This window comes from Aricia agestis, chromosome 19 (genome assembly GCF_905147365.1).
Source record: "Aricia agestis chromosome 19, ilAriAges1.1, whole genome shotgun sequence".
NCBI lineage: Eukaryota > Metazoa > Arthropoda > Insecta > Lepidoptera > Lycaenidae > Aricia > Aricia agestis.
This window is the reverse complement of record NC_056424.1, coordinates 10,461,972-10,489,724: the sequence shown is the minus strand read 5'-3', so window position 1 is coordinate 10,489,724 and position 27,753 is coordinate 10,461,972. Positions and strand designations below refer to the sequence as shown.

The 27,753-nt window shown below is 37.2% G+C and overlaps 1 protein-coding gene across 2 annotated transcripts in view; it reads left to right on the top strand.

Moving 5' to 3' along the window:
* The window catches only part of LOC121736321 (catenin delta-2), a 70,626-nt gene that overhangs the window by 3,857 nt on the left and 39,016 nt on the right, over window positions 1-27,753 (top strand). For both annotated transcript variants that reach the window (XM_042127430.1, XM_042127431.1), the window contains exon 2: window positions 11,934-12,053. In XM_042127430.1, the coding sequence (XP_041983364.1) occupies window positions 12,013-12,053 (41 nt within the window). In that variant the 5' untranslated portion in view covers window positions 11,934-12,012. The remainder of the gene's footprint in view (window positions 1-11,933; window positions 12,054-27,753) is intronic.

Sequence of the window (27,753 nt, the reverse complement as noted above, 5' to 3'; positions counted from 1 at the left end):
CGCCGGGACAGTAGCCCTTCCCGTGCATCCCAGTCTGGGCAGAGTCGTAAGGAGGAGCAATCTAGTACGGTGCAAAATCCATACCAACACCCTGGAGCGACAGTGGTTGGAGCTCAAGCGGCACTGTCGCACTTGCAGGAGCGAGCAACGCCTAATGTGGTATATGGGCGAGTACATGTACCGTCAGAATATACTAAAAAGCTTGCCATCAGATGCTGCCCGATTTCGCCGTCTTTTAAGGGACATAAGCCGGGTGTATCCCGGATCGGGAAAGAGAAAAATCCGCCGTACAGACTGCCGCTGTAGCCCAAACTGCCCCCGCCGCTAGGTATTATATTTATAATAATTATGTAGGTCTAATATATTTTATTTATTCATAATTAAGTATCTGTTTTGACAATATATTTTATTTATGATTATTTATATTTATTATGTACTTATTTTATTTTAGTTGTTTTTTTAATTTGTTATTTTGTACTTTAGTATTAATTACGTAGTATGTTATAGAGTCCTTGGTGTTGCGCCTTAATTATGTCAAGGCGATTGTAGTGTATTGATAAATAAAGTTGGACGCCCCACGATATGGTAGGGTTGGTGGTTGGCACTCGCCCGACGTCAGACGGATAAACACTTCCTTACCAGCCATGGCACGGAGAGGACGTCTTGAGTTGTACAGTATTCTGTGTTTAATTTACTCGCCCTACAAGTGTCTACATTGCACAGCGATTTCTAAGACGCGTTTCTTTACTTTTGATTAGTCTGTGATTTGGGAAAACTAGACTTGTGTCTGTGTATCGATTCGATATATTATGTATTTGTACATATAATATTTTTAATGTTTTATACGCACGTTGCGTTTTTTCACTGCATCGTTTTCTGCCGCCACGAAAAATTTGGAATCCGTTTCGCTTGCCACACACACGAGCCTATATAATATTGTTTATGCGATTATTGTTTCTCTGTGATACCCTAATATGCCCCGTGAGGTTGAGTTTTTAAAGAGCCCGTAGACCGTTACGCACTTTACCCAATACTTGCAAGGTGTAACTGTATTGCAAGAGATATTTCTCTTAAAAGATTTAAGTCCCTCACCGACATACCGTAATTGTCTCATCATACCCGGTATTTAACACAAAGTACGTGTACTCGCCCATTCATAACTTATATTTTCGCTTCTGAGAGTGCTATAATTTCATTTTTTCAACTCGCCCCATTAAACGATGTAAATAATAATAATAATATTATAGTCTCTATTGTTTTATTTGGGATGGTTTCGATGTGAATTTTCCTGTCTTACGTGTCTCATACAGCCGAATGCCCACACTGGTCCCTGCAAAAGACGCCGCCCCCAAACATAGCACCTCCTCATTAGCTGATACACTCATCCGCCTGACTATAGTAATCGCATCCTAAAAGCTGTTGGTATACAACTTACAAGACACAGCTGATGTTGGTGTCACGACAGTATCACACGATTTACGCCTTTACCACTTTAGGCGTTGCTCGTTCCTGCAGATGCGAGAGTACCGCTTGAGCTCCAACCACTTTTGTTTCAAATCGAATGCGCCAATAATAATTGGGTGTTATCTGGACACCGATTTTTTTTGAAAAATTCGTCTAAGTATTATGACACTTCAACCTGGCTTTTCTCGAAAACGGTGCGACCTACGTGAAATCGCCTCATGGGTAAAATTGGTCCCTGTGGTGAGCTCGACACGCTGCGCCAGTAAAATGAGGGTGTTAATTGGAGTCATTTTTTTTTCACCGAAAATTTTCTAAGTCCTGCGCCCCTTTGGCTACACTAGCACTGTGAAGTACGATTATTTCGGAAACCGAGGCTCGCAGGAAAAAATGTTACATGACAAAAAATGATGGCTTTAAGGGTGGCAATCGAATGCGCCAATAATAATTGGGTGTTACCTGGACACCGATTTTTTTTGAAAAATTCGTCTAAGTATTATGACACTTCAACCTGGCTTTTCTCGAAAACGGTGCGACCTACGTGAAATTGCCTCATGGGTAAAATTGGTACCTGTGGTGAGCTCGACACGCTGCGCCAGTAAAATGATGGTGTTAATTGGAGTCTTTTTTTTTTCACCGAAAATTTTCTAAGTCCTGCGCCCCTTTGGCTACACTAGCACTGTGAAGTACGATTATTTCGGAAACCGAGGCTCGCAGGAAAAAATGTTACATGACAAAAAATGATGGCTTTAAGGGTGGCAATCGAATGCGCCAATAATAATTGGGTGTTACCTGGACACCGATTTTTTTTGAAAAATTCGTCTAAGTATTATGACACTTCAACCTGGCTTTTCTCGAAAACGGTGCGACCTACGTGAAATTGCCTCATGGGTAAAATTGGTACCTGTGGTGAGCTCGACACGCTGCGCCAGTAAAATGAGGGTGTTAATTGGAGTCATTTTTTTTTCACCGAAAATTTTCTAAGTCCTGCGCCCCTTTGGCTACACTAGCACTGTGAAGTACGATTATTTCGGAAACCGAGGCTCGCAGGAAAAAATGTTACATGACAAAAAATGATGGCTTTAAGGGTGGCAATCGAATGCGCCAATAATAATTGGGTGTTACCTGGACACCGATTTTTTTTGAAAAATTCGTCTAAGTATTATGACACTTCAACCTGGCTTTTCTCGAAAACGGTGCGACCTACGTGAAATTGCCTCATGGGTAAAATTGGTACCTGTGGTGAGCTCGACACGCTGCGCCAGTAAAATGATGGTGTTAATTGGAGTCTTTTTTTTTTCACCGAAAATTTTCTAAGTCCTGCGCCCCTTTGGCTACACTAGCACTGTGAAGTACGATTATTTCGGAAACCGAGGCTCGCAGGAAAAAATGTTACATGACAAAAAATGATGGCTTTAAGGGTGGCAATCGAATGCGCCAATAATAATTGGGTGTTACCTGGACACCGATTTTTTTTGAAAAATTCGTCTAAGTATTATGACACTTCAACCTGGCTTTTCTCGAAAACGGTGCGACCTACGTGAAATCGCCTCATGGGTAAAATTGGTCCCTGCGGTGAGCTCGACACGCTGCGCCAGTAAAATGATGGTGTTAATTGGAGTCATTTTTTTTTTCACCGAAAATTTTCTAAGTCCTGCGCCCCTTTGGCTACACTAGCACTATGAAGTACGATTATTTCGGAAACCGAGGCTCGCAGGAAAAAATGTTACATGACAAAAAATGACGGCTTTAAGGGTGGCAATCAAATGCGCCAATAATAATTGGGTGTTACCTGGACACCGATTTTTTTTGAAAAATTCGTCTAAGTATTATGACACTTCAACCTGGCTTTTCTCGAAAACGGTGCGACCTACAGAAATTTTCCGCATGGGTAAAACTTATCCCTATGGTGAGTTCGACACGATGCGCGAAAAAAAATACAGGGTTATTACGAGATTTTTTGTCGAAAAAAATTCTAAATATTTTTGACTACAACTTTAAAACGGTGCCTCTAAAATAAAAAAATATAATAATAAAAAATGTCAGTAATGACTGTCGCTACACATTTAAACTAAAAAAATATAGTGTTTATTATACCACAAAAAAAAATCGAAAATTTTTCTAAGTCTTTTTTCCATAGTGCCCCTAAGGATACACCCTGACCAAATTTTATCCAAATTGGTTCACTAGTTTTGAGTTAATGATATATAAAAAAAAACTAAATTATTAAACATATTGTATTTTAGAGAAATTCTAAGAAGGTTACAAAAGGATAAAGGGAAGGTTATAACTGCTTGCCTAGCTTACGCCAACGAGGTATCTCACTCTCGAGAATTAAAAACTACTTGTCTCATAATGTCAAAATCTCGACAATATCTCGACAAAACTCTATAAAAATGTGTTAATTCGATTATAGATCTACGCGAGAAAAAATGTTTGTCATGCTAGGGTCAATAAAGATGAAGAGACAAACTATCAAACATCAAGAAAACATGTAGAGTGAGATATCTCGTTGGCGTATGCTAGGCAGGCTGAAGATGTGAGTGGATAAACAAGATAACTAACAGTAAAAGAATTGCCATCTTTTGCATAAATGGATGGCTTTAGGGCGGGAAAAATGATTTAAAATTCAAAAAAAAAACTATGCATTACATTAAATGAACTGCTTTCTTATGCTAATAATAATGTAAACTAACTAATATAATATGTATCATAAATCATAATATTAATGTTCGCAAACAGATAAATTTAGTTACTGGCTGGTTCAATTCAATTAAATACAAATATTTAGAGAGAATACAAATTATATAAAAACAAAAATAATACATAGGTGTCACAATGGCGGCCTTATTACTAGGTAGCAATCTCTTCCAGGCAACCAGGAGTGAAGGTGAAATTGCAGAAGAGATATGTGAGCGTGTGCAAACAAAAGAATACAAATCTATTGTTAAGATTACCTATATGAATTAATATACAAATATACATAATATATACAATAATACTATACATAAATACTAAATTTATCATAAAATAATACTATATTTATATTATAAATACGGAATAACAACATAGAACTTAACGATTTTAACAATTTTGCAAGTTTTACATGCTTAGGCAAGGAGTTCCAGAGCTTAACACCAGTAACAACAAAAGAGGAACCGTAGTATTTGGTTTGATGCACGGGCATTTCTAGATGATAGTTTGACGCAGATCTTAGCTCCTTTACAGTGGCTTGACGAAATAAAAATTGATCTTTGAGGTATAGGGGTAGACTGGGATCATATATAATACAATACATAAGCGACAGGATACGAGCATCTCGACGAAAACGTATGGGTAACCACTTCAGACGTCTTCGATATTCAGACACATGATCGAATTTCTTTAATCCGAAGATAAATCTGATTGCAAGATTCTGAAGTCGCTTGAGCTTATTTAATTGATCCTCGGTGATATTGGTCAAACAAGCATCAGCATAGTCCAGAATTGACAGGAATAAAGATTCAGCAATTTTTATCTTGGTTGGGATAGGTAAGAGGTAACGCAGGCGACAGACAGAGAACCAGGTTGCATAAATCCTTTTACTAACTTCTTTTAAGTGGTGAGACCAAGATAATGTGTCATCAAAATAAACACCATGGTTCTAACTTGTTTTAGTGGTTTCTAACCTCCAGGTTATTCTTGTGTCCACTATGTCTGTGTGTCCCTCCATGGCATTGTGTGTTTCAAATGGATAATTTTCTAGTCTACTTTTTTAAGATATTGTTAATTGTTAAATATATTGTATGTTTTGACAATAATATTATTGACCATCTAGGGCAGGGGTCACCAAATGGCGGACCGTGGTCCGCATCCGAACCACCGACCCATGGTGTGCGAACCAAGCATTTTCGAAGATGAACTTCATTGAAATAAACATCTCCAGGATTTAATAGCTTGCACTAATTTCACTACAAACATCAGAGAGATAAGAGTTAGCTACAAAAATTGTCACTTTTCTCATTGATAATAATTGTAAATGATGATGAAAAGAAAAACCTTTGTAATTTCCGCAATGTGCGGACCGCGAAGGTCATTTCAATTCTTAAAATAGACCCCGAGTGAAACTAATTGGTGACCCCTGATCTAGGGTGTATATTGAACTTCCCGCGCCTTTAATCTAATTGTCAAATAAACTGTTCAATAAAAATGTAGTGTGATATTGATTTGAACAATACAATTGATCATCTAGGGGCCGGCTATAGCATTTGCAGTATGAAGTTTAGCTAACACTTTGTACTGCAAAAATTTTATAGAATTTCCTACAACACAAAATAATCATTTTGTAATGTTGTATTTGCATATAACAGCCAATTAGTGGTCTAGTGGTTAGATTTCCAAACCGACAGTTCGTCCTCAAAATAGAACATAATACATTGTTTTCATTTCATGATTTATAATAATAATTGTAAGCAAAACTATTAAACATAATAATATATACAAAACATATTAATTTTTTTATTATTGATTTTAATGGATAAAGTCTGTAAGTCCGTTGCGCCAAAACTCGTTTATTGCGCGGGAACCGTACATTTTTCTGAGATAAAAAGTAACTTATGTCCTTTCCCGGTAGGCGGTACTCAAAGTGGATCCATACCAAGTTTCAGCAAAATCGGTTCATCGGTTTGGGCGTGAAGAGGTGTTCGCGTTTCGTGGAAATATATTGTTATCGCGGTCGAATGTGACCGCTTGGGAGTTGAAGCTATATTATAGTATTAGTATATTTATATACTATATAGTATATACTAGTGACCGACCGAAATTTCGGTTTCGGTTTCGGCCAGTTCCGGCCAAAAAATCTAGTTTCGGCCTTAGTTTCGGTTTCGGCCAAAATATAGCCGAAACCGAAACCGAAACTCATGCATCGGTAAACTTCGCAGTTAACTCGAGCTTGCTTGCCAGCGAGGCCCTGGCTCAGTTCGCCACCATCTATTTAATTGAGATTATGTATTCCAGATTACTCCCAAATCAAAAATTAGCACTTCGTTTTATTTTCATTAAATTGTCTTAACTTATTGTTATCGAAATTATATTATTGAATTTTATTTCTACGATAAAAGCAGGCTTATTTAATATATATAACTGTTAACTGTGGCAAATTACGTGCTATTTTAACAATGTTTCCCAAACAAACGATTTAGTAAATGCTATGATAAATTGATTATATTGTGTGTGAACTTTATTTACTTAAGAATTTTGTTTGACTGTGAGATTATAAGATATCTTAGGATATATCTTGTGAGATTTATCTAGTAAATCATCTCGCCTCACTCTTTTTTTTTTTTTGGACACGCAATCTCTTAGGACTTAGACCGTTCCTACCCTGCTAGAATCTTATCTAGCCCACTTCCCCGTAAGCTTCACTCTTGCGGCCCTCAGTATATTTTATTTTTCAGGTTTAGTGGCAGAACGCCTTCTGGAGAAAAAAATGTGACGTCAACTGCAAGTTTGCTTAGTCATTTCGTTTTGAACTTCGACCACGGTCGTGCCCATGTCTTACCATAAAAATAATATACTACAATTATTGATTTTGTTTTCAGTAGTACGTCGTTCAGTAGTATGTCTAAGGGAGGAAACGCGTTCCTACGGGGATCAATAAAAAAGCAAGAAACGATATATAAACTACACAAACGCATCATTTTTTTCAGGGTAAAATTAAGGTTTTTAGATTAAGGGCTAAGTATGTAAGGTTAGAAACTTGGCTCTACATGAGATCTCACTACTTTTTGACACGGCGAACTATAATGTTATGTTCTCATCTTGGCAACATTTTTACATGAAAATGTTTTTGGTGGGATTTCATTTCTTTTTGTAAGCTGGTTTACGTTGTTTTTTCTTTTAGTTATTTTTTTAGGGTTGCGTACCCATAGGGTAAAAACGAGACCCTATTACTGAGACTTCGATGCCTGTCCGTCTGTCTGTCTCCAGGCTGTAACTTAAGAACGGTAATAGCTAGAGAGTTGAAATTTTCACAGATTATGTATATCTGTTGGTGCTGTAACAAAAATACTAAAAACAAAATGAAATTAATATTTAAGGGGGGCTCCCATACAACAAACGTGATTTTTTGGCCTTTTTTGCTCTATATCAATATTGGCAACAGGTAGGTACTTGAATTTTTCTCAAAGTCCTTAGTTATATGTCTACTTTAATATTTAATAATAATATTAAAATAAAATAAAAAAATTAGGGGGGCTCCCATACAAAAAAAAAAACAAATTTTTGCCTAATTTTGCTCTATAATGGTACGGATATAGGGTAAGTTGGGTTTGATATTTTTTATGTTGTTTTAGTACAAATATTATGTTACATACCAAATTTCAGCTTTCTAAGACTTCAGGAAGTATCCTAACAGTTTTGATGATCGGTGAGTCAGTGACCAAATTGTGGATTTTTGGACACCTATAAATCTAAAGTATAATAGCTACGATATTCAAAATTTGCGCATTTAATAACTATACCCATGTCATTATATCTTAAAAATTTCAACTATCTGGCATTATTCAAACCAAAGTTACGAGGGTTCAAAAATACGACGAAACGTTTCGAGAAAAGGTAGGTAGTGCGCTTGCGCGCTTCGCTTGGCTTATCTTGGCGGGGGCACTCCCGTGCCCCCAGATATACTATATAGTATAGCAGTGTTTCTCAAACTTTTTCAGCTTACGGACCCCTAGGAAGTCAAGCACAGTTTTCACGGAACCCCTTAATAAAATTAACAATTACAAATAATAAAATTAACAGCAAAAAATCGAATAATGTTTGGTCAAGAGATGACATCGCGGACCCATACATATTATACTTACGGACCCCGAGGGGTCCGCGGACCACAGGTTGGGAAACACTCTAGTATAGTATAGTATGAATTAGTACAAATATACCGAGACATGCATTGAAATTCGAATCTATACCGAAACTATCTCACTGAAAATAATATCGCAGAATCAATGTATTTTGTAATTGGCGAGTTCGTGACCTTTCAGTTGTTTGGGCTGGAAGTGGATCGTTATAATAACTTTTTGCACATTACCTCGTTCGTAGATAATATTGATGATGCAATGTTCCGACTCCACACTAATTGAGGACGCAATTAGCCCCGTTTTGTAGCGGCTGTGCAAGTGTGTACGTATTCACTGATCACCGAAAAATTTCGTTGGTTAGATATAATAGATTAATAAGGATGATGCCACGGGCTTCCATTGCTCTCTTTACTACATAATATATCTTCTAAAACCATTATAATATTTATACTGTGCTTCTACTAATAAGCACAAAATAATTATAAGATGTTGCCTGCAAATTCGATGCGATTATAATCGTTGATTGCACGGAAATCGAGCATTTTACTTACCTAAAAAATTGCCCTGTCTTTTCTAAAAATTAAAAAAGCGATTCTCAAAGTGTGCACCGCGGAGCTCTGAGTCTCCGCAAAGGCTTACAGGTTCTTCGCGAGCAAAGGCCATAGCCTATACATAAATTGTTTTTTAGAAATTTCATCAGACACCAGCATAGAGAAAAGTATTCAAAGATAAAACATTTGTTTAGGGGGTCCATAAACACTTCTTAAAAGGGTTTCGGCACCAAAAAAGTTTGAGTTTGAGAACCGCTAAACTAAATCATAGCGCTTTACAGTAGACTATTATTTTAAGAAACTCTCATTTAAGTTAGTACCTACCTACTAACTTTTACTTAACTGGACTATAAGCCACACCATTCAATCTTGTCAATCAATCATAATATTATGCAAATTCAGCATACGACTTAGTCAATTTTCCCCCCTACTTCATCCATTTAGCTTGTTTTGCATAAGCTGCCCAATCCTCGTTTCCTGTTCGTATGTTCTAGGTATATCATACGGGGTTCAATTCTATACAGTCGGGATTAGAATAATGGTAGAAAAAGTTTCGAATGCTCTTCATTCGCGATGCTCTACGTAACTATACCTTTCAGTGCAAAATTCAGTTTCTTGTAGTTTCTTGGTTAAAGATTACTAATTAGTCGTCTCTATAGTCTCATTAATAGGATAACGTTTGAATAGCAGTGCTGGAGGCGGATTCTCATACTCGGAATCTTCGATCGCAAGCGGTTCTAACTTCAACAGTCTACTCGCGTCTCCCGCTGGAGTGAGACAGTTTGAGTGACATTCGAGGTCTAAGAATCAGACCCCTAGTGGTGTTTGATTTTGGAATAATTTAACACTTCCCAACTTCCAATTCTAGGTCATGTTGAGATTTTAGATCGCTTAAAAAATTATGCAGCTTTACTGTACCTAGAGTAATTTGATTGAACGCTTCCCAAACTTTCGTTCAGTTCAAGAAGTGCATTGGGACAGAGATTCCCAAATGGCAGCATATAATCGACGTCAGACTTTCTATAACCTTTTGACGCTTTAACCACTGAAGACTGAACCGATTTTGATGCTTGAATACTTTTTGTCGGAGAGAGAACATAGGATAGTTTAAAAAAATATAATATGTAATGGTTCCCGTGAGATTTGGATCCTCGGCGTAAGTCGGTCTATATCGATTGATGTCGAATGTGTCACATCCCTAAATCTATGAATTACGATGTTCCGAATGTAAACCACTATAGTATCGATATTTGACCAATACCACACTGCTTTAGTCAAATATCTTGATTGCGTTAGGCATCCATTACACGGTAGGTTTTGCTGTCAGTTTTACCACAGTCATGGCTGTAACTGATGGATAAACCTACCGTGTAAGAGCGTGACAGACGGTTGCATGAATTTGATTGACGAAAATCTGGATATTTTGATTTTTGCTTCATGCAACCATCTGTCACGAATTTTGATTGAGTGTTGCCTATATCTGACAAAATAGTAAAAAAAATAGAAACGTATACTTATATCTTTGAAAATTTTGTCTTTGACTGACATAAAACTGAAGAGAATTGAGTGACCGTCTAATACCATTCGTCAGTCCATCAGTCACCATCAGTCAAACATAATTCATGATTGACGGAATTGACTGTCGCTTGCATGAGCGTGCAATGGCCAGTGGATGCCTTACATTTACATTGCAAACGCTTCATCATTATTTAAGATTTTAAAGGCCTCCAGGATGCTGAACGAATCAATTCGGACTGATCGCAGGCCGATCTGACCGGACTCGAGCCCACAAAATGCACAAAACGAGTCTGGTCAATTTGGCCTGCGATCAGTCCAACCGGATTCCGGTATCGATCAGCCTTCCCTCAGCACTTTTAACGTCCAAGTAGTAAAAATTTTTTAGGTAACATCTATGACTCTTATTTCTTTTGACGTTATCTAATGCACAGAGAGAGAGTACACAGTTTAGGTCATAATCTTCATTAAAGTAAGTAATAATTAAATCTTTGAATGCAACCATCAGACGATAATCATGCCAGTAATTGCACTGCTCTGCTCTTCAAAATCGCATTGAAGGGTTGACAGGGGGAATCCCCCCAAAGGAGCCAAGAGGGTCCTTCTGCGTCAGGGTTGCCAGGTCGCTAAACCGAAAAGCCGGACAAAGCAGTCAACTTAGCCGGACATTTGTATAAAAAGACGGAAACTCTCCATAAACTACACTATCAGTATAGCGATACGTTTGGCTGTCGGCAGCGCGTGTACAAATTGTCTGTTTTATTAAAACAATAATTTAAGAGGAGTCCACACCGCCGTTTTTCCATACAAACGTTGTCTCCTGTTTCCTCCCTGGATAATGGCGGTAGAGTTATGATTTTTTTCCTGAATATCTATGGCCACTATTAGCATGTCCCTATGTTTTCTTTTTTTCATAATTTTATTATTAAAAAAGATAAGAACATCCAAAAACCCAAAAAAAATGGCTTTCCTCTGTGTTCAAAAACCCAGAAAACGAAACTGGCTAAAATATACAAAAAAATAAAACATAGGAACACAGCTCAAGCCTTGCTTTAATTCTTAATGAAAAAAGTACTTAAATCGGTTAAGTTTTGGAGAAGGAATCAGCGGACAACGAATCGAAGATTTTCTGTTCTTTTATTAGAACTTTTGTCGTGTTGTCTCTATCGCGCTCTGCGGTGGGAGACTAGAGATTGTAGATTCAAAATTACAAAAGCCTGACTCCCTTAATTTTGGCAGGACACGCAATCGAAAAGCCTGACTGTATCCTTAACAGCGGGGCTAAAATGGTCACATTTAGCAATTCCTCTCAATCAATTCAGCAAATGAATTGTCAAAACTGTGAAACTGACAAATGTCAAATCAGTACAAAAATACAGAAATGAATTGCAAGCAGAGAACATGCATTTTGCGATTTTATAAAAATGAATCATATTATAATTCATATCATGATTCTTCAAAGCGACCATTTTAGCACCGCAGGACGCCAACCCTACCCAAAAGGAGCCAAAAGGGTCCTTATCCTTAGTCCTTCGGCGTTAATTTTTAATTCCTATCAAATTTGTTCCAGGTGGCGTTAACAAATTGCCCGCTGTTATCGGGTGGGCCACAATGACTTTACTTTGTAATATCTGAGCTGCCCGGTCAACATGGACGGCGTGAAGAAAATACACTCGGGAACACTGTATCGGTGAGTCTGATCTTTTTGTACTCGTCTCTGTACTTGACTGTACAGTGTACTGGACTTTTATACTCGTTGGTACCTACTGTAAAGCTAAGCTACGCGACCAGGCGACTGCGAAGCGGAGTGTCAAGTTGTCAAATGTGTGTTTTGTATACAAAAAACACATACATATTTTGACAACTTGACCACAATAGACATAACTATCAGTAGTTCGACTGCAAAGAAACGGACAGGTTTCAATATCTGTCAAATTCGTCGGGTTTCACTAGGATTATGAACGGAATGTGCCTCGCACTGGCCGATATAATTTATTTTTAAGTATTTAAAATAAAGATTTCAAAATTGGATTCTGACAATTTTAATCGCATGTGCCAAGAGTCAAGACACATACGACCAAGAGGAACACGTCCAGCGAATATGTCATAGTTTTAAATTCGTATGTAACAAGTTATCAACCCTAGCGACGATTTTCGTCATAAAACGTCAAAGGTGAATGCCCAAAAATGTATGGACCAAAAACCCGTAATCGATTGAAACCATTTATATGTGGCATGGTAGACTACATATACTTTATCCCAAATACAATGTCCTTTTTGGATCAAAACCGAGTAGTTTAAAAACGATCGTAACTAATTGACTTTTCTTATAGGAATCTAATATGATAGTTAGGACGACGCGATGCTACAAACGATAGTGTGGCGATTAGTACGTAGTAAAAACATTTTATGCATGTGTCTAGTGATTATTATAAGTATGTATTTAATATTAAAATATTTATCACTTTTATATCTGACAGTATAGAATGTTAGTTTGGCATAGAAAATTATCTGTATACCTTAATAATTGTACTGTTTTTTAGGATTATTACATGATAACAATATAGTTTATATGATCGGTTTTTTTTATAAAACATCATCAAACGAGCAAACGGATCACTTGATGGAAAGCAACTACTGTTGCCCATGGACACTCTTAACATTAGAAGAGCTGCAGGTGCGTTGCCGGCCTTTGAAGGTTTGCAGGTCGTATTGGATTTGGAAATATTGCTGGTGACAGTTTGTTTCAGAGTTTTACAGTGCGAAGCAAAAAGTTACACAAAAAACGCACGATGGAAGACTGATCCTCGTCATAGTGAATAGAATAGTATATTTTTTTCTAGTGGAACGATAAAAAAAAAGTTGCGAGAGGTATGATTCCGAACAATTCCTCAAAGCACTCTCCGTGATACAACCGATAGAGGATGTAGAGAGAAGCTACTTGTGATTTAGTTTAAGCTTAGGACAAACATACGCGTCCAAAGCGACTGCGAAGCGGTAGCGTCTACCGCGCGGCGGACGCTGCCCATGTAATCTTATGGCGCCGTGCACACCTACGCGACCGCGACGCGAAATGTTCGCGTCGGCAAAGCGAAACATGCGCGTCAAGTTGTCAGACGCGTGTTTTGAAGTGTACATAACTAGACTTCTTTTTTAAAACCTTTTTATATTATTTTGTACAACTCTTTAGTTAATGTTTTTTTGATTTGTTTATGTTTTGATAGATTGTGTCATAATACTAAGGCACCTACCACATGTGCATGCTTGAACACAGTTTTGCTAGCGCTTGCTTCTCGCGTGAAAATGTAAATATAAGACTGACTTATCTACCACATGCATGCGCAAGCCACATTCTTGCCGAGATGCAGAGCTATTTCTTCTGCTTTAATTTTTCCAGTGTTTGCTAGTGACAAAATTGATAATGCATATTTTTTTTTTCATATGCGTATTTTTTTTCATTCCTGTCAGAATAATCTTTCGATTTGATCTTCCACAGAGCGAGCAGAGATTTTTATAATTCAATGAATTCAGTTGAAAACTGACGTTTATAATATGTACGTAAATCTGCCATTTTATAGCAACGTGCGCGCATTTTAACACCATATTTTGACTGACAAAGAGCGGCTTGAACACTGAACTTCCAACCACACGCGCAGACAAGTCTTCACGAAGGCATGCCTGAATTTCAAGCAAGTTTAAAGAACAACAAGACAAACTTTGGGGCTTGCGCGTACTACAGTTTTACCAACTACACGCACAATGTTCAGTGTTCAAGCCGGCATGCGCAAGCAAATCTGTAGCCAAGCATGTACGTGTGGTAGGCGCCTCAATTAATTTAACTTGACCATTGTAGACGTGTTTTATTCCTCTGCACCTTCCAAATCAAAAGTCCGTCCGTCCGACGCATCGGACTCTGATATTAAGTATGAGGATGTCATTACCAGAACAGTTAGCATACACCAGATAAAGTCGCGCGTCTTCAGTAACAGCGGGGCTTAAATGGTCGCTTTGAAGAATCATGATATGAATCATAATAATATGATTCATTTTTCTAAAATCGCAAAATGCAACTCTGCTTGCAATTCATATCTGTATTTTTGTACTGATTTGACATTTGTCATTTTGACAGTTTTGACAATTCATTTGCTGAATTGATTGAGAGGAATTGCTAAATGTGACCATTTTAGCCCCGCTGTTCATTAACAAATGAAGTTTGACGGTTCGCGCCGTAGTCACGCAGGTGTGCACGGCCAGTTTCGCGTTGCAGACGCTCCCGTCTCGCGTACCGCGTCCCCTGTCACTGACGCGGAGGTTTGTTCTAAGCTTTATTCTTAAAATATGAATATATTTGACATCTCTTTATTTCTCTAAATGGTAAATTCTTATCTATCAACATCGCTTTCACGAGAAAGAACACAAAAAACAAAGGAAGTAACTAGTTTTTTCAAATTATCTGTTTCGGTTATGGTTTCGAATAAAATGAATTATATATTTACAATCTACTATTTATGGTCTACTTTGCTGTATATAAATTATTTTAATCGACTACGGGTTTTTTTTTGGGCATTTACCTTTAAAAATTTCAACATCAGTTCTAAGTCGGTACACTCTATAATTCTGTCTACTCTGACTTGACGCAACTTGACGCTCCGTCACTGACGCGTAGGTTTGTTCTAAGCTTTAAATTGTGTACAATCGTGTATAAGGTAGAATAAGTTTGCGTTATGGTTGACGGTCGACGGAACGTTTAGATTTAGAATACTTTTCAAAATGCTATAGAAACATGGCCGGGTAAATCTGGACGTTGACATTTTCGAAGTGTTTGGATGCCCGCTAAAACACAAAAGAAATTACAATAGTTTTCACACAGATTTCGGTGAATGACGGTGGTTGGTTACATTGAAACCAAGCAGGTTATTGATATGCCCTTCCGAGTTCCCAGACTTCCGACGCTTGGATTTCTGTCAGACAGTCAGGTGATCAGCCTGCATGGTCTTCACTAAACTTGGCAACAACTAATTCATTTCACCGCAGGAATCGAACCCAAATTAGCGCTTGTCTAGCTTTTAATATTGAAAATAAGGAAAGGGATAACTTTTAGCTATTTCTCGTAATTTCGGAAGCTTCCTACGCCTTATGCCTTGTTATTAAACACGGCTTTTAATAAAAACTCTACACGTTTATCGCCTCACCTAATTTTTGCCGTGTGTGATGAAAATAGTTTTTATGTAGCAGGAAGAATGATTTGTAGTGAATGAGTTAACCAATCTTTTCTTTTTATAAATTTCGTAAAATTAAGATGTAGGTACCACTTTTTGTTGCCTCTTGCTCCTCAGAAATACGCACCATCTGTCTTTCGAGCCCTCGGATTTTTAAGTCCCTATTTGTATGATTAAATCTTAGATATAATATTTTTATTTAAGTAAATTATTTTAATGTTTTTTTTCAGCAAGTTTGCCGAAATTTGTGTATTACTTGGGAACCGGCTTTTAATCTCTTATTTATATATATAAATTACCTCTTGTTATTTCTTAGGACTCTATGTATCATCATGCCTATTTCATCAAAGTCGTATTAACGATTTTAACGCGAAGAGATAACAAACCGACAGACAAACTCATTAATCATAACAAAATATGGCACTGCGTATTGTTAAAATTAGAGTCTATTTGCTAACTATCCCCAGGATAGGAGAAGGATCGTTCAAACGTAGGGCCTTTTTTTTTCGAACCTAGGGCCTATGTTCGAAAGATCAAAATTCAAATAAACTTCCAATAAAGTAGTGGAAGAAATGGAAGTTAGCGCAAATAGTGTTTTCACTCCATTTTCCGGTTTTTAAACTCTGTGTTACTTGATTACTCGATCCATTAAGATCGTACGCCTGCAGCGTTCGAAAAGATATAGTTTATATTATTATCTGTTTGTTTTGTACGTCAATATTTGAGTTGGAAGTGGGTTAACCACAGTTTGTAAAGTTTTGACCTCTGAGCCTCTGACCGATTATGTGTAGGTTGGAATGCCGAATGTGTAGTAAAAAATTTTATGTAACTTTTTATCACTCTTTGATCCATTGTGTAATTAAATGTTAGTAAATCTGATTAACTCTGACCCTCTTACTAGTAAAAATATTGAATGTGTAGTAAAAAATTTTATGTAATTTTTTATCACTCTTTGATCCATTTTGTAATTAAATGTTAGTAAATCTGATTAACTCTGACCCTCTTACTAGTAAAAATATTTACACAGCGATAAACATACAAGGTCGATGCATATAGTTATTGCAACTTTTCGGCATCGCCCCACGCGAAAAATAAACCATCCTCATCACCTTGATGAGTGGCAGTCTTCCACCGTGCGTTTTTCGCGTAACTTTCTAAGTTTCTACCGCGCACTGTAAAACTCTGGAACGAACTGTCACCAGCAGTATTTTCGGACCTGTACGACTTGCAAACCTGCATATTCCCTCTTAAAAGGCCGGCAACGCATCTGAAGCTCTTCTGATGTTACCACCTGTTACCACATGTTTCCCTATTCCCATGGGCGGAGGTAGTTGCTTTCCATCAGGTGACCCGTTTGCTCGTTTGCCCCCTTATTTCATTAAAAAAAATATATTCGCTGTGCATGCAGTTTTACCTTAATTTTGGTTTTGATTTTGTACGGATTCAGATTTTTTTGACAGGAGTTGCTCATTTATTAGATTTTGATTGGCTAACGTCAAACATAACCAATCAGCAACGCAACAACATTATGGTAAAAAAACCTCCGAAACTTGGAATGCCCTCCTAAAATCCAAAATAGTAAAGCCAGCACCTAAAAGCTGGTATTTTCGCTCTATCACACCATAATCGCGATAATATTAATGCTCGGTTGACGTGACTGACCGTGGATGTTTACATAATTAACAAACAAACAGTTTTGTCACTATGTTTGTGTTGTGAACTAGCGAGAGATTTACTAATTGGTGTTGTGTTAACTGATTTTGTAAAGTTTTTACATAAATCCTACTAATATTATAAAGGCGAAAGTTTGTTTGGGTGTATGGATGTATGGATGTGTGGATGTATGGATGTTTGTTACTCTTTCACGCAAAAACAACTGAACGGATTTTAATGAAACTTTACAATAATATAGCTTATACATCAGAATAACACATAGGCTACAATTTTAACCGACTCTCAAAATGGGGGAGGTGCTATGTTCGTTTTCTTATATTCAACGATTACTCCGCCATTTGTTAACCGATTTTCAAAATTTTTCTTTTGGTATATAGGGTATCATCCCAATTTGGTATTATATTCACAAAAGTGGTGATCTGATAAAGGATCCATAAGTAATCGAGGGAACTCCTCAAAATTTCTATACGTGGGAGAGCCATGCTTCGGCACGAATGGGTCGGCTCGACCGGAGAAATACCACGTACTCACAGAAAACCGGCGAGAAACAGCGCTAGCGCTGTGTTTCGCCGAGTGAGTGAGTTTACCGGAGGCCCAATCCCCTACCCCATTCCCTTCCCTACCCTCCCCAATTCCCTTCCCATCCCTACCCTCCCCTATTACCCTATTCCCTCTTAAAAGGCCGACAACGCACCTGCAGCTCTTCTGATGCTGCGAGTGTCCATGGGCGACGGAAGTTGCTTTCCATCAGGTGACCCGTTTGCTCGTTTGCCCCCTTATTTCATTAAAAAAAACTTATAGGGAAACATGTGGCTACTATGGAAATTACATTCATCATCATCATCATCATCATCACTACCATATTATACCATTTCATAGTCTTTTAGATCGAGACTCGAGTTTGTCAAGCGATAATTAAAAAAATCTATACCTACCTAATATTATAAACCTGAAGAGTATGTTTGCTTGAACGCGTCAATCTCAGGAACTACAGGACCGATTTAAAAACTTATCTCAGTGTTAGATAGATCATTTATCGAGTAAGACTATAGGCTATATTATATTATCATTTATCACGCTAAGAATAATACGACCGAAGAAACTCAGGAAAATGTGGGAAAAACGGGGGAAATATTTTTTATGGGAAAATGTACGGTTTCTGTAAAATTCCTAATTTATGCGGGCGAAGCCGCGCGGGACATTTAGTGTTAACATATTTAATCTTTCTATCCGACTACAGCGTCTCTAAGACTGGATTTATGTGGTCCGTCCGAAGTTCGGAACGCGCGGTTTGGCCGCTACACCCACCGCGATATCACAAGCATGTAATGCTCCGTACGCGTAAACAGGCAAAATTAGGTACATACCTAACATCGCACATTTTCTCGCTAAATCGCCTATGTCCTACGGTCCTACCTCTTGGTCTATTTTTTTTTTTATTTAATCAGGACACCAAACAGCACATACATCGAAATATCATTAAAATAAGCATATTAATTATTATAAATTTTTCTAATGCATGTACCTTAGCAGGTGACACGGCATTTATAATCAAAACTCCACTTTATGAAACTCAAATTATGAAATTATTAACTACTTATTATTAACTATTCCTCGAATTAAATAAAAATCGGTACAGTAGTTCGAGATAAGCGCGATCAAACAAACTTTTCAGCTAAGTTTTATAATGTTTAAAAGCATAGACCACAGAGTATAGTTTCCACAATATTTTAACAAGGATTACGCAAGTCTAGAATAACCGAAAACCGAAATAGAGGGATTATTCTGTCGCCCGTAAAGACTTCATCTTGCCAAATGAGGAATAAACTAACTGCTAACACAATAAATTGTAATTAAACCCCGCCAACTCATTCAAAGTTCATAATAATAACTTCTGTGGTAAAGAGGTCACCTTTTAGTAATATAATACGTTTTCATCACTTTGGGAAAACTTTCGTTGGTAAATAATATAATAATGAATTTGTCACAAAGAAAGTATATAGTACTAGCACTATGTGATGTCTAGATATTGTTTAAATGCTGGTGTATCTGAACCACCTCTGTCATCTGTGTTGCTTTAGTTGTGTTTACTATAACTAGCTATTTGACCGAGCTTTGCTCGGTATTCGATAAAACACGAATAAAATGTCATTTTCTAAAAATGATTCCTAGCTATATCGATTTATCGCCCCCGAAACCCCCTTTATACTAAATTTCATGAAAATCGTTGGAGCCAATTCCGAGATTCCAAATATATTATATATATACAAGAATTGCTCGTTTAAAGATGTAAGATAAGATATGACATAAAATTAAAATAATTGAAGTAAACAAAATTATATTGATAGTATTGATACATTGAATATTTTTCACAAAATAAAATGAAACGAATAAAATAAAATATTATGCAGTATGTAAAGAAAAGTGTACATGAATAGGTTTGTAAAACACTGGCCTATGAGGAAGTGTGACAATATTTGCCCTGTGTCATCAGTTGCATATATATACCGACGGAAATAGTAAATAGTAACATGACTAATTTCAAAAGTATGTTAATTGTCTAAGGATTTCCCTAGCCGTACCCCGCCTCTAACGAATTCGAAGTATTTTACATTTTAAGCATTACCTACATCTCTTATTCGCGTTAAGCGTGGAATTATGATTATGAAGGCATTTCTAAGCTGCCTACGCGAATTCTCGTCTAAAATATAACGAGCCGACGAAATTGAGCTTTAGTTCCGATTCTGGTATTATCAGGCGCGTATTCTGTTTTGAGCAATACATTTACAATAGCTCATTCATACTGACAGCCATTGAAAATTGTATACTATATAGGTTGGTATTTGGTTGGAATGAAGGTTTTGTTAAATTACAACATAAATAGCGGACAATCACCCACCAATCATACACAGATTGGGCCAATTTTTTGTTAAGGTATTGATTAAACTTCACATACCTACCTACCACAGCCTACATACCTAGACTTAACAATTTCATGCCAGCAAGCTAATGCATTAGCATGACCACAGACATAAAATATGTGAAAAAAAAACTTTATTTTTTTCCCAATTTCATTTTTTTTTCGCCATATTATAATATGGCGAAGCATGTGCTAAAGACTTTGCATCTACGCCTGTACTCTTAGTAAGACTACCATGGTTTTTTTTCCACAAAAGAAGACAAAGTCACAGGCAAAAAAAAATCTGGAATGTTCTCCCTAAAACTGTCAGTATGTATTTCTATTCATTTGCATTCTCTCTGGTTATTCTAAGGCATGTAGCTTGCTGGCAAAAAATGAAATTGGGAAAAAACAACTTTTTTTTTGTCTGTGGTCATGCTAATGCATTAGTTTGCTGGCATGAAATGAGGCTAGAAAGAAAACCTTTTTTTAACAATGATGATGAACCATTCCAGCCCCTAAGTAACGTTCCAATTTTAATTGTTACATGACAGAGTTGCCCTGCCGAGAGGAGGTAACACAACGTATCTGTGACCTCAATTCCGTTGGGGTTAAGATTTTTATTGCTAAGCTACCTCGCAATACAAAGGTCAGAGGTCGAATGAGGATCTGCCATCATCATCAGCTCCATATGTGGGGGCCGTATCTTCAATATGGGATTTGAAGCGGCCATACTAAAATGCTTAGATCATCAGATTTTATTTAGTACGATCTATACGATTTCTACTATAGATAGAGAACATGATCTTATGTGACCGCCAAGGTCCAAGGAAGATTCTCAACTTGTCTATTTCATTAGAATCTTTCAGTTGGACTTCAGCTTTTTTATTTCATCAAGCCCCATATGGTCACCGGTGACCGAGACACAAATTATCAATTTTGTCGCGTTTGTCCACGATCGACGGGTTAAGGAATAAACTGTACTGTCCTTTCCTGGGACTCAAAGTAAGTAGTAACTCCATAGCAAATTTCATCTAAATCGGTCTAGTGGTTTACCCGTGAAGATGCAACAGGCAGACACACTATGACATAATACACAAAAAAACGGCCTTTTTTGCATTTATATAAACACTAGCTGTCCCGGCATCGTTGTTTTGCCATATAAAGTATTTTATTGAAGTGACTTAATAATTATGTCACCATGGCAACGTCCATCGCTATCTCGTCGCACGAACAATGGTAGCCGTCAGTCTCGACTTTCGAGTTGCAATAATTTACTATTATTTATTTAACAAAATATGTACTTATCAATATAAAAAGTAGTCAATAGCCGATACTCAGACCTACAGAATATGCATATAAAATTTGGTAACAATCAGTAAAGCCCTTTCGGAGGAGTACGGTAACTAACATTGTGACACGAGAATCTATACTAATATTATAAATGCGAAAGTATCTCTGTCTGTCTGTCTGTCTGTCTGTCTGTCTGTCTGTCTCGCTTTCACGCCAAAACTACTGAACCGATTGTAATGAAATTTTGTACACAGATAGTCTATAACCTGAGAAAGGACATAGGCTACTTTTTAACTGGAAAAGGGGGTTGCAAGGGGGTGAAAATGCGTAAATTTGGTCAAATTAGGTTAGTTCCAAAAACTCAAAATAGATGGCGCCAAGAGTCCCCTAGATCGCGCTATTGCTTGCTCATGCGTATTTCTATAAGAGGTGGTACCATATTAAGCTAGGTCTTTCGATTCTTTTGATTGTTATACACGTTCTATACTAATATTATAAATGCGAAAGTATCTCTGTCTGTCTGTCTGTCTCGCTTTCACGCCAAAACTACTGAAACGATTGTAATGAAATTTTGTACACAGATGGTCTAAAGCCTGAGAAAGGACATAGGCTACTTTTTAACTGGAAAAGGGTAAGGGGGTGAAAATGCGTAAATTTGGTCAAATTAAGTTAGTTCCAAAAACTCAAAATAGATGGCACCAAGAGTCCCCTAGATCGCGCTATTGCTTGCTCATGCGTATTTCTATAAGAGGTGGTACCATATTAAGCTAGGTTTTTCGATTCTTTTGATTGTTATACACGTTATCAACTAAGAACTCACCTATCAACTTAGATTAGATATCAAATTCAAAAATAACAGCGCCAAAACTACTGAACCGATTGTAATGAAATTTTGTACACAGATAGTCTAAAGCCTGAGAAAGGACATAGGCTACTTCTTACTGAAAAAAGGGATTGTAAGGGGGTGTTTATGCGTAAATTTGTTCAAATTAAGTTAGTTCCAAAAACTGGAACAGATGGCGCCAAGAGACGCCTAGATCGCGCTATCGCTTGCTCATATGTATTTCTATAAGAGGTGGTACCATGTTGAATAAATATTTCGATTCTTTCGATTGTTATACATGTTATTAAATAACTCACGTACCAACATAAAAATCAGAAACAACAGTCTACCAATAATAAATACTAAATAGTTTATGGCCTATGGGTATTGGCTATTGGGCAAAGCTAAAGTTGTGTAATGCATTATGCAGCTAAGTTATGTACCGCTAAATAAGCTTTAAAAGGTATAAAAAAGTTTAATTTAAAAAAATTATATTATGTGCACACTACACGGCTGTTTTTGGTATTTTGATTTAAGGGGTACCAGGGTTTTAAAAAGCTTTTGACCCCAATTTTATTGACACCGCGCGCTATATACTGAAGTCCACGCGGACGAAGTAGCGGGCAACAGCTAGTTTTATATATAAGACTAGCTGTCCCGGTGAACTTCGTGTCACTTTAAAACCTTCCCTGGACTTCTACGAATATTTTAAGACTAAAATCAGCCCAATCCGTCCAGGCGTTTTCGAGTTTTAGTGCGACTAACACATTTGAAAATCCATTTTTATATATATAGAAGATTGATTAAAATTGGGGTTATTAAACTTCTTTAAACTTTATATCTCCAACCATAACCACTTGAAAACTAAAAACTTTCAGTTAAAAAAAAATCCCCAAGCGAAAGTCCTTGCTATAGAAATAGAAGAAATTAAAAACATACATTATATTTTGAACAAAAGCATATAAATACGACCCAGTTTATATTTAGAACGAGCAATTAGACTAGGGGGAATATGAGAAAAATTACTTGTCTCTTGTGTTGACAAAAAGGCGAAATCTTTGCGCCAAAGCCTGGATCATTGTGTCTGTCTTTTTAACCGACTTCCAAAAAGGAGGAGATTATATGTTCGGCTGTGGACATTTTTTTTTGTACTTTTGTAGTGGTGTGTGAAAACTTAATGTTTTCTTAAGGGGGCGACTAACCCAAAATTGTCGATTTTATAATTAATTTTTATACTTGAAAATAATTCCTGAATTGTTTCATTTTCTAAAATTAGATACTACATTATATTTCCTAGAATTCGATCTGAGCAAAAACACGATATCTTAAAATTTTCTCGATAGAAAAAAAATCACAAAGATGCATCTAATTTTCACGAATTTTTCATTTATTGCCACAACCGTGCATCGAATTCAGTTAATATTTTAGCACATTGTATAAAATTCTATTATTGAAAAACCGACCTAGCGGATTTTTAAAATGTTGAATAAGTATTTATCGAGTTATTGAGAAAAAACAAATTTGGCGCTGAATCCGCGTCGTCCCTTTTCACATGGCATATGAAAGACGGGCGTGAGTGTAAATAGAGAAGGATGATGTTTGATTTTTTGGGATAGTCGCCCTCTTAACCTGCAATTTTATATAAAAATTTTCGTTTCGTTTCGATACGCAAACGCTAAATTAATAAAAATTAGCCGAATGCGAGTCAAACTCGCGCATGAAGTGTTCCGTACCGTTATAGAGCAAAAATAGCTCAAAAATTGTGATTTTTGTATGGGAGCCCCTTAAATATTTATTTTATTTTAATTTTATTATCAATTACTAAAGTACAAATATAATTAAGGATTTCATGAAAATTTTAAGTGCCTAGCTATAACCATTATTGATATCGAGCAAAATAGCAAAAAAATCACGTTTGTTGTATGGGAGCCCCCGTCAAATATTAATTTTATTTTGTTTTTAGTGTTTGTTGTTATAGCGGCAACAGACATACACATTCTGTGAAAATTTCAGAAGTATAGCTGTAGTGGTTCATGTGATACCTACAGCCTGGAGACACACAGACAGACAGGCAGACGGACAGACATCGAATTCTCAGTAATAGGGTCCCGTTTTTACCCTTTGGGTACGGAACCCTAAAAATTGTCGTTTGTTTCGATACGCACGGTTTTACTGTTTGGTTTAGACTCTAAACTTTACAGTATTTTCCTGAAATATGTGAGTTTCCCTGTTAAGTACATTTATTCACACATAATATTATATTACATTGATATTTTGCTCTGCTATAGTAGCTTATACAGCTAACAGAGTTCTTTTTTTATGAAATATGGGGGCAAACGAGCAAACGGGTCACCTGATGAAAAGCAACTTCCGTCGCCCATGGATACTCGCAGTATCAGAAGAGCTGCAGGTGCGTTGCCGGCCTTTTAAGAGGGAATAGGGGAGGATAGGGATGGGAAGGGAAGAGAATAGGGTAGGGAAGGGAATAGGGTAGGGGATTGGGGTCTCCGGTAAACTCACTCACTCGGCGAAACACAGTGCAAGCGCTGTTTCACGCCGCTTTTCTGTGAGAACGTGGCATTTCTCCGGTCGAGCCGGCCCATTCGTGCCGAAGCATGCTTTCGTACAGCTACAACATTTTTGAAGAAATTACCATCGTCTCACATTACCTGTCATATTACAGAAGCATTCCATGTATGATAAGGATCATTTGATGCGAACGAATAGAAAATGAGTCGAAGGAGGGAGAAAGTTTTCACCAAACTAATATTGTTAATGAATAAAACATTGAACGAAAATAATGGAATTCATATGAAAATGTAGGATGCTGTCATGCTGCATGTTGGCCACAACATCGTTACGCCAATATGTTCTCTTGCGCGGGAACCGTACATTTTTCCGGGATGTCTATCTTGGTTCTTGTGTTTTGCCTATGGATTTAAAGGATCTAGTTACGTATTAAATTTCATCAAAAATGGGGTAACAACTAACAACATAAGAGGCCGGGTGCCATCGAAATTCTCATACGTACGTAATACCAAAATCATTTTCTCATACGAAAATATTTAACATGTTTGAGTTATTTTTCAGCTTAAAATAGTAATTACCTAGGTTCCTGCACAAAATATTTAAACACAAAAAAAAATTTTTAGTGTTTAAATATTTTGTAGTAAATGATGACACAACAGACAGACACACTTTCATATTAATTTAATAGTATGGACTTTAGACTAGTTCAAACTCGTGGTTTCATCCGCGTCCTCTATACATTATAATTGCTGTTTGTAAATAGAGAGTATTGCCATGCCCACCGGGCGCAGTGTTCATTCATGGTGCTATGATGTCACTGTGGTTATAGGGCTGCCACAATCTTAAAACCTGCCATGGAATACGAAAATAATGCCATTCACTCTAGTTTCGGTGATGGTAGCCAGTTTTAAATCACGCCAACAGAAACATCATCACTAAATTAATCATTTAACCAACGCAAAGATCAAAATATAAACTACCTCTGAATAAAAAACTCAAACAACACGAAAAAACTCCATGCGCCCTTAAAAATAGCAGGTTCAGACAAAATCGGATTGATATCGCCAAACTGTAGAGTTCATTGGTATTATCCATATCCATACTTAATATTATAAATGCGAAAGTGTGACTGTCAATCTATTTTCACGCCCAAACCGTTGAACCGATTTAGTTATAATTTGGTATGAAGATACTTTGGATCTCGGTAAGGGAGATAGGATATTTTTTTATACCGGAAAAATGTACGGCTTTCGCGCAATAAACGTATTTTGGAGCAACGGAGTTGCGGGCGTCATTTGCACTGAAATTATGATATTGCTGTTACGTAAGAAAGATATTCCTGACCGAATAACCGATTAATAATTTCCAATTTCCCGGCCAGATTTTCATTTACGTGTGTTTAAGCTTTAGCCGAGAACTGCCAGCTGTCAGCCCTGGACAGGACGACGGAATAGCGCTGTCTGTTATTGTTTCTGTAACCACGGTCCGCTTGTGTTGAATGTATCGCAGAACCAAATTAAAAACGTTATGTACAGCTCCATGTTAGGTGCACCTTACACGGTCAGCGATAACTGTGTTTTACAGCGTTTATGCCCCGATTTTTTTAGGTATTTTGGCAGGCATTATTGGAAGGAAGTTCCTTATCGCGCGTTCGGCGTAAAGGAGGCTAGACAGAACGATATTTGACCTCGACACTTTTTCATTAGTACCTGCATGGTATGGGCAGAGGGCGTTGATGGTATTCCTGTGCGTCAACTAAGTGGCGTTTTTTTAATAATTTTTTGAGTGTATAGTATAAATGTATACAGGTTTTTTGAACATAAGAAATAACTTCGTTCCATTCGGGTGTCCCTTGACACCTTTCAAGTTTTTTTATTGAACAACGTTGTTTGGATATCGTTTTGAATTTAGACAGCCATTAGTGCTAGTTAGTGTATAAACTGCTACCAAAAAGCTCTAGCCTGCTGCCTGTTTCTCTTCTTCAGAGTGATATGATAGTCAAAACCTACGTTTGTACGATTCTGTTCGCTAGTTGCTTATGACTAGTTGACCTAGAATAGCAATTTAATGCATCTAGATTCTAGATAATATTAATTGTTTGGTCTCAAAACAGTATGTTATGCTATAGTTAACCGACGATTTGAAGAAGACGGTGAGCATCTTTACACGAATCTATTGGTAGCCAAGCTCGCATAGTGTGCATTGAAAGCTGGAACGAAATAGGGAGGTTTTCGTGCGCGTTTACAAAAACAATTAGGGCGCGATCAAACGTGGCGCGTGTTCTGCGCGTGTTCTACTATAGCGTATGGGAAAACACGCGCCCAGCACGCGCTGAACCCGCGCAGAGCCCGCGCGTGTGTTTTCCCATACGCTATAGTACAACAGTCTGATCGCGCCCTTAGCAGTTTAATATCAACTAGATGACGCCTGAAACTCTTATCGCGCGAAAACGATAAAAAATGTCTTATCTCCCTTCCCGGGATTCGAAGTATCTTCATACCAAATTTCAGCGAAATCGGTTCAGCGGTTTGGGCGTGGAGACAAATGGACAGACACACTTTCGCATTTAAAATATTAATATGGATGACCAGGCCATCCATATTAATATTTTAAATGCGAAAGTCAATTCTTCTGGCGACCGGACTTTTATCGAAAATATAGCATTTGTATTATTGTTTTCTACAATAAGTATTTCTTTTAGAGCCATTTAATTAATCTCGAAGCAATTAAAAGCTTATTAGTCCGAACTAAAATAGAAGATAGTTGTTTATTGGGAAATGAAATAAAATAGCACACGTGGATCTCGTGTGCTATTTCCGGAGTAGAAAAAACATTAGCTCATCGGATGAGTTGGTAGCTAAATTCGGCTTAATGTGTAAACTAGACTTATCCATTGATTAGTCACTACATAGTAACTAGTAAATGGATAAGTCTGGACAGCTAAAGGATTCCC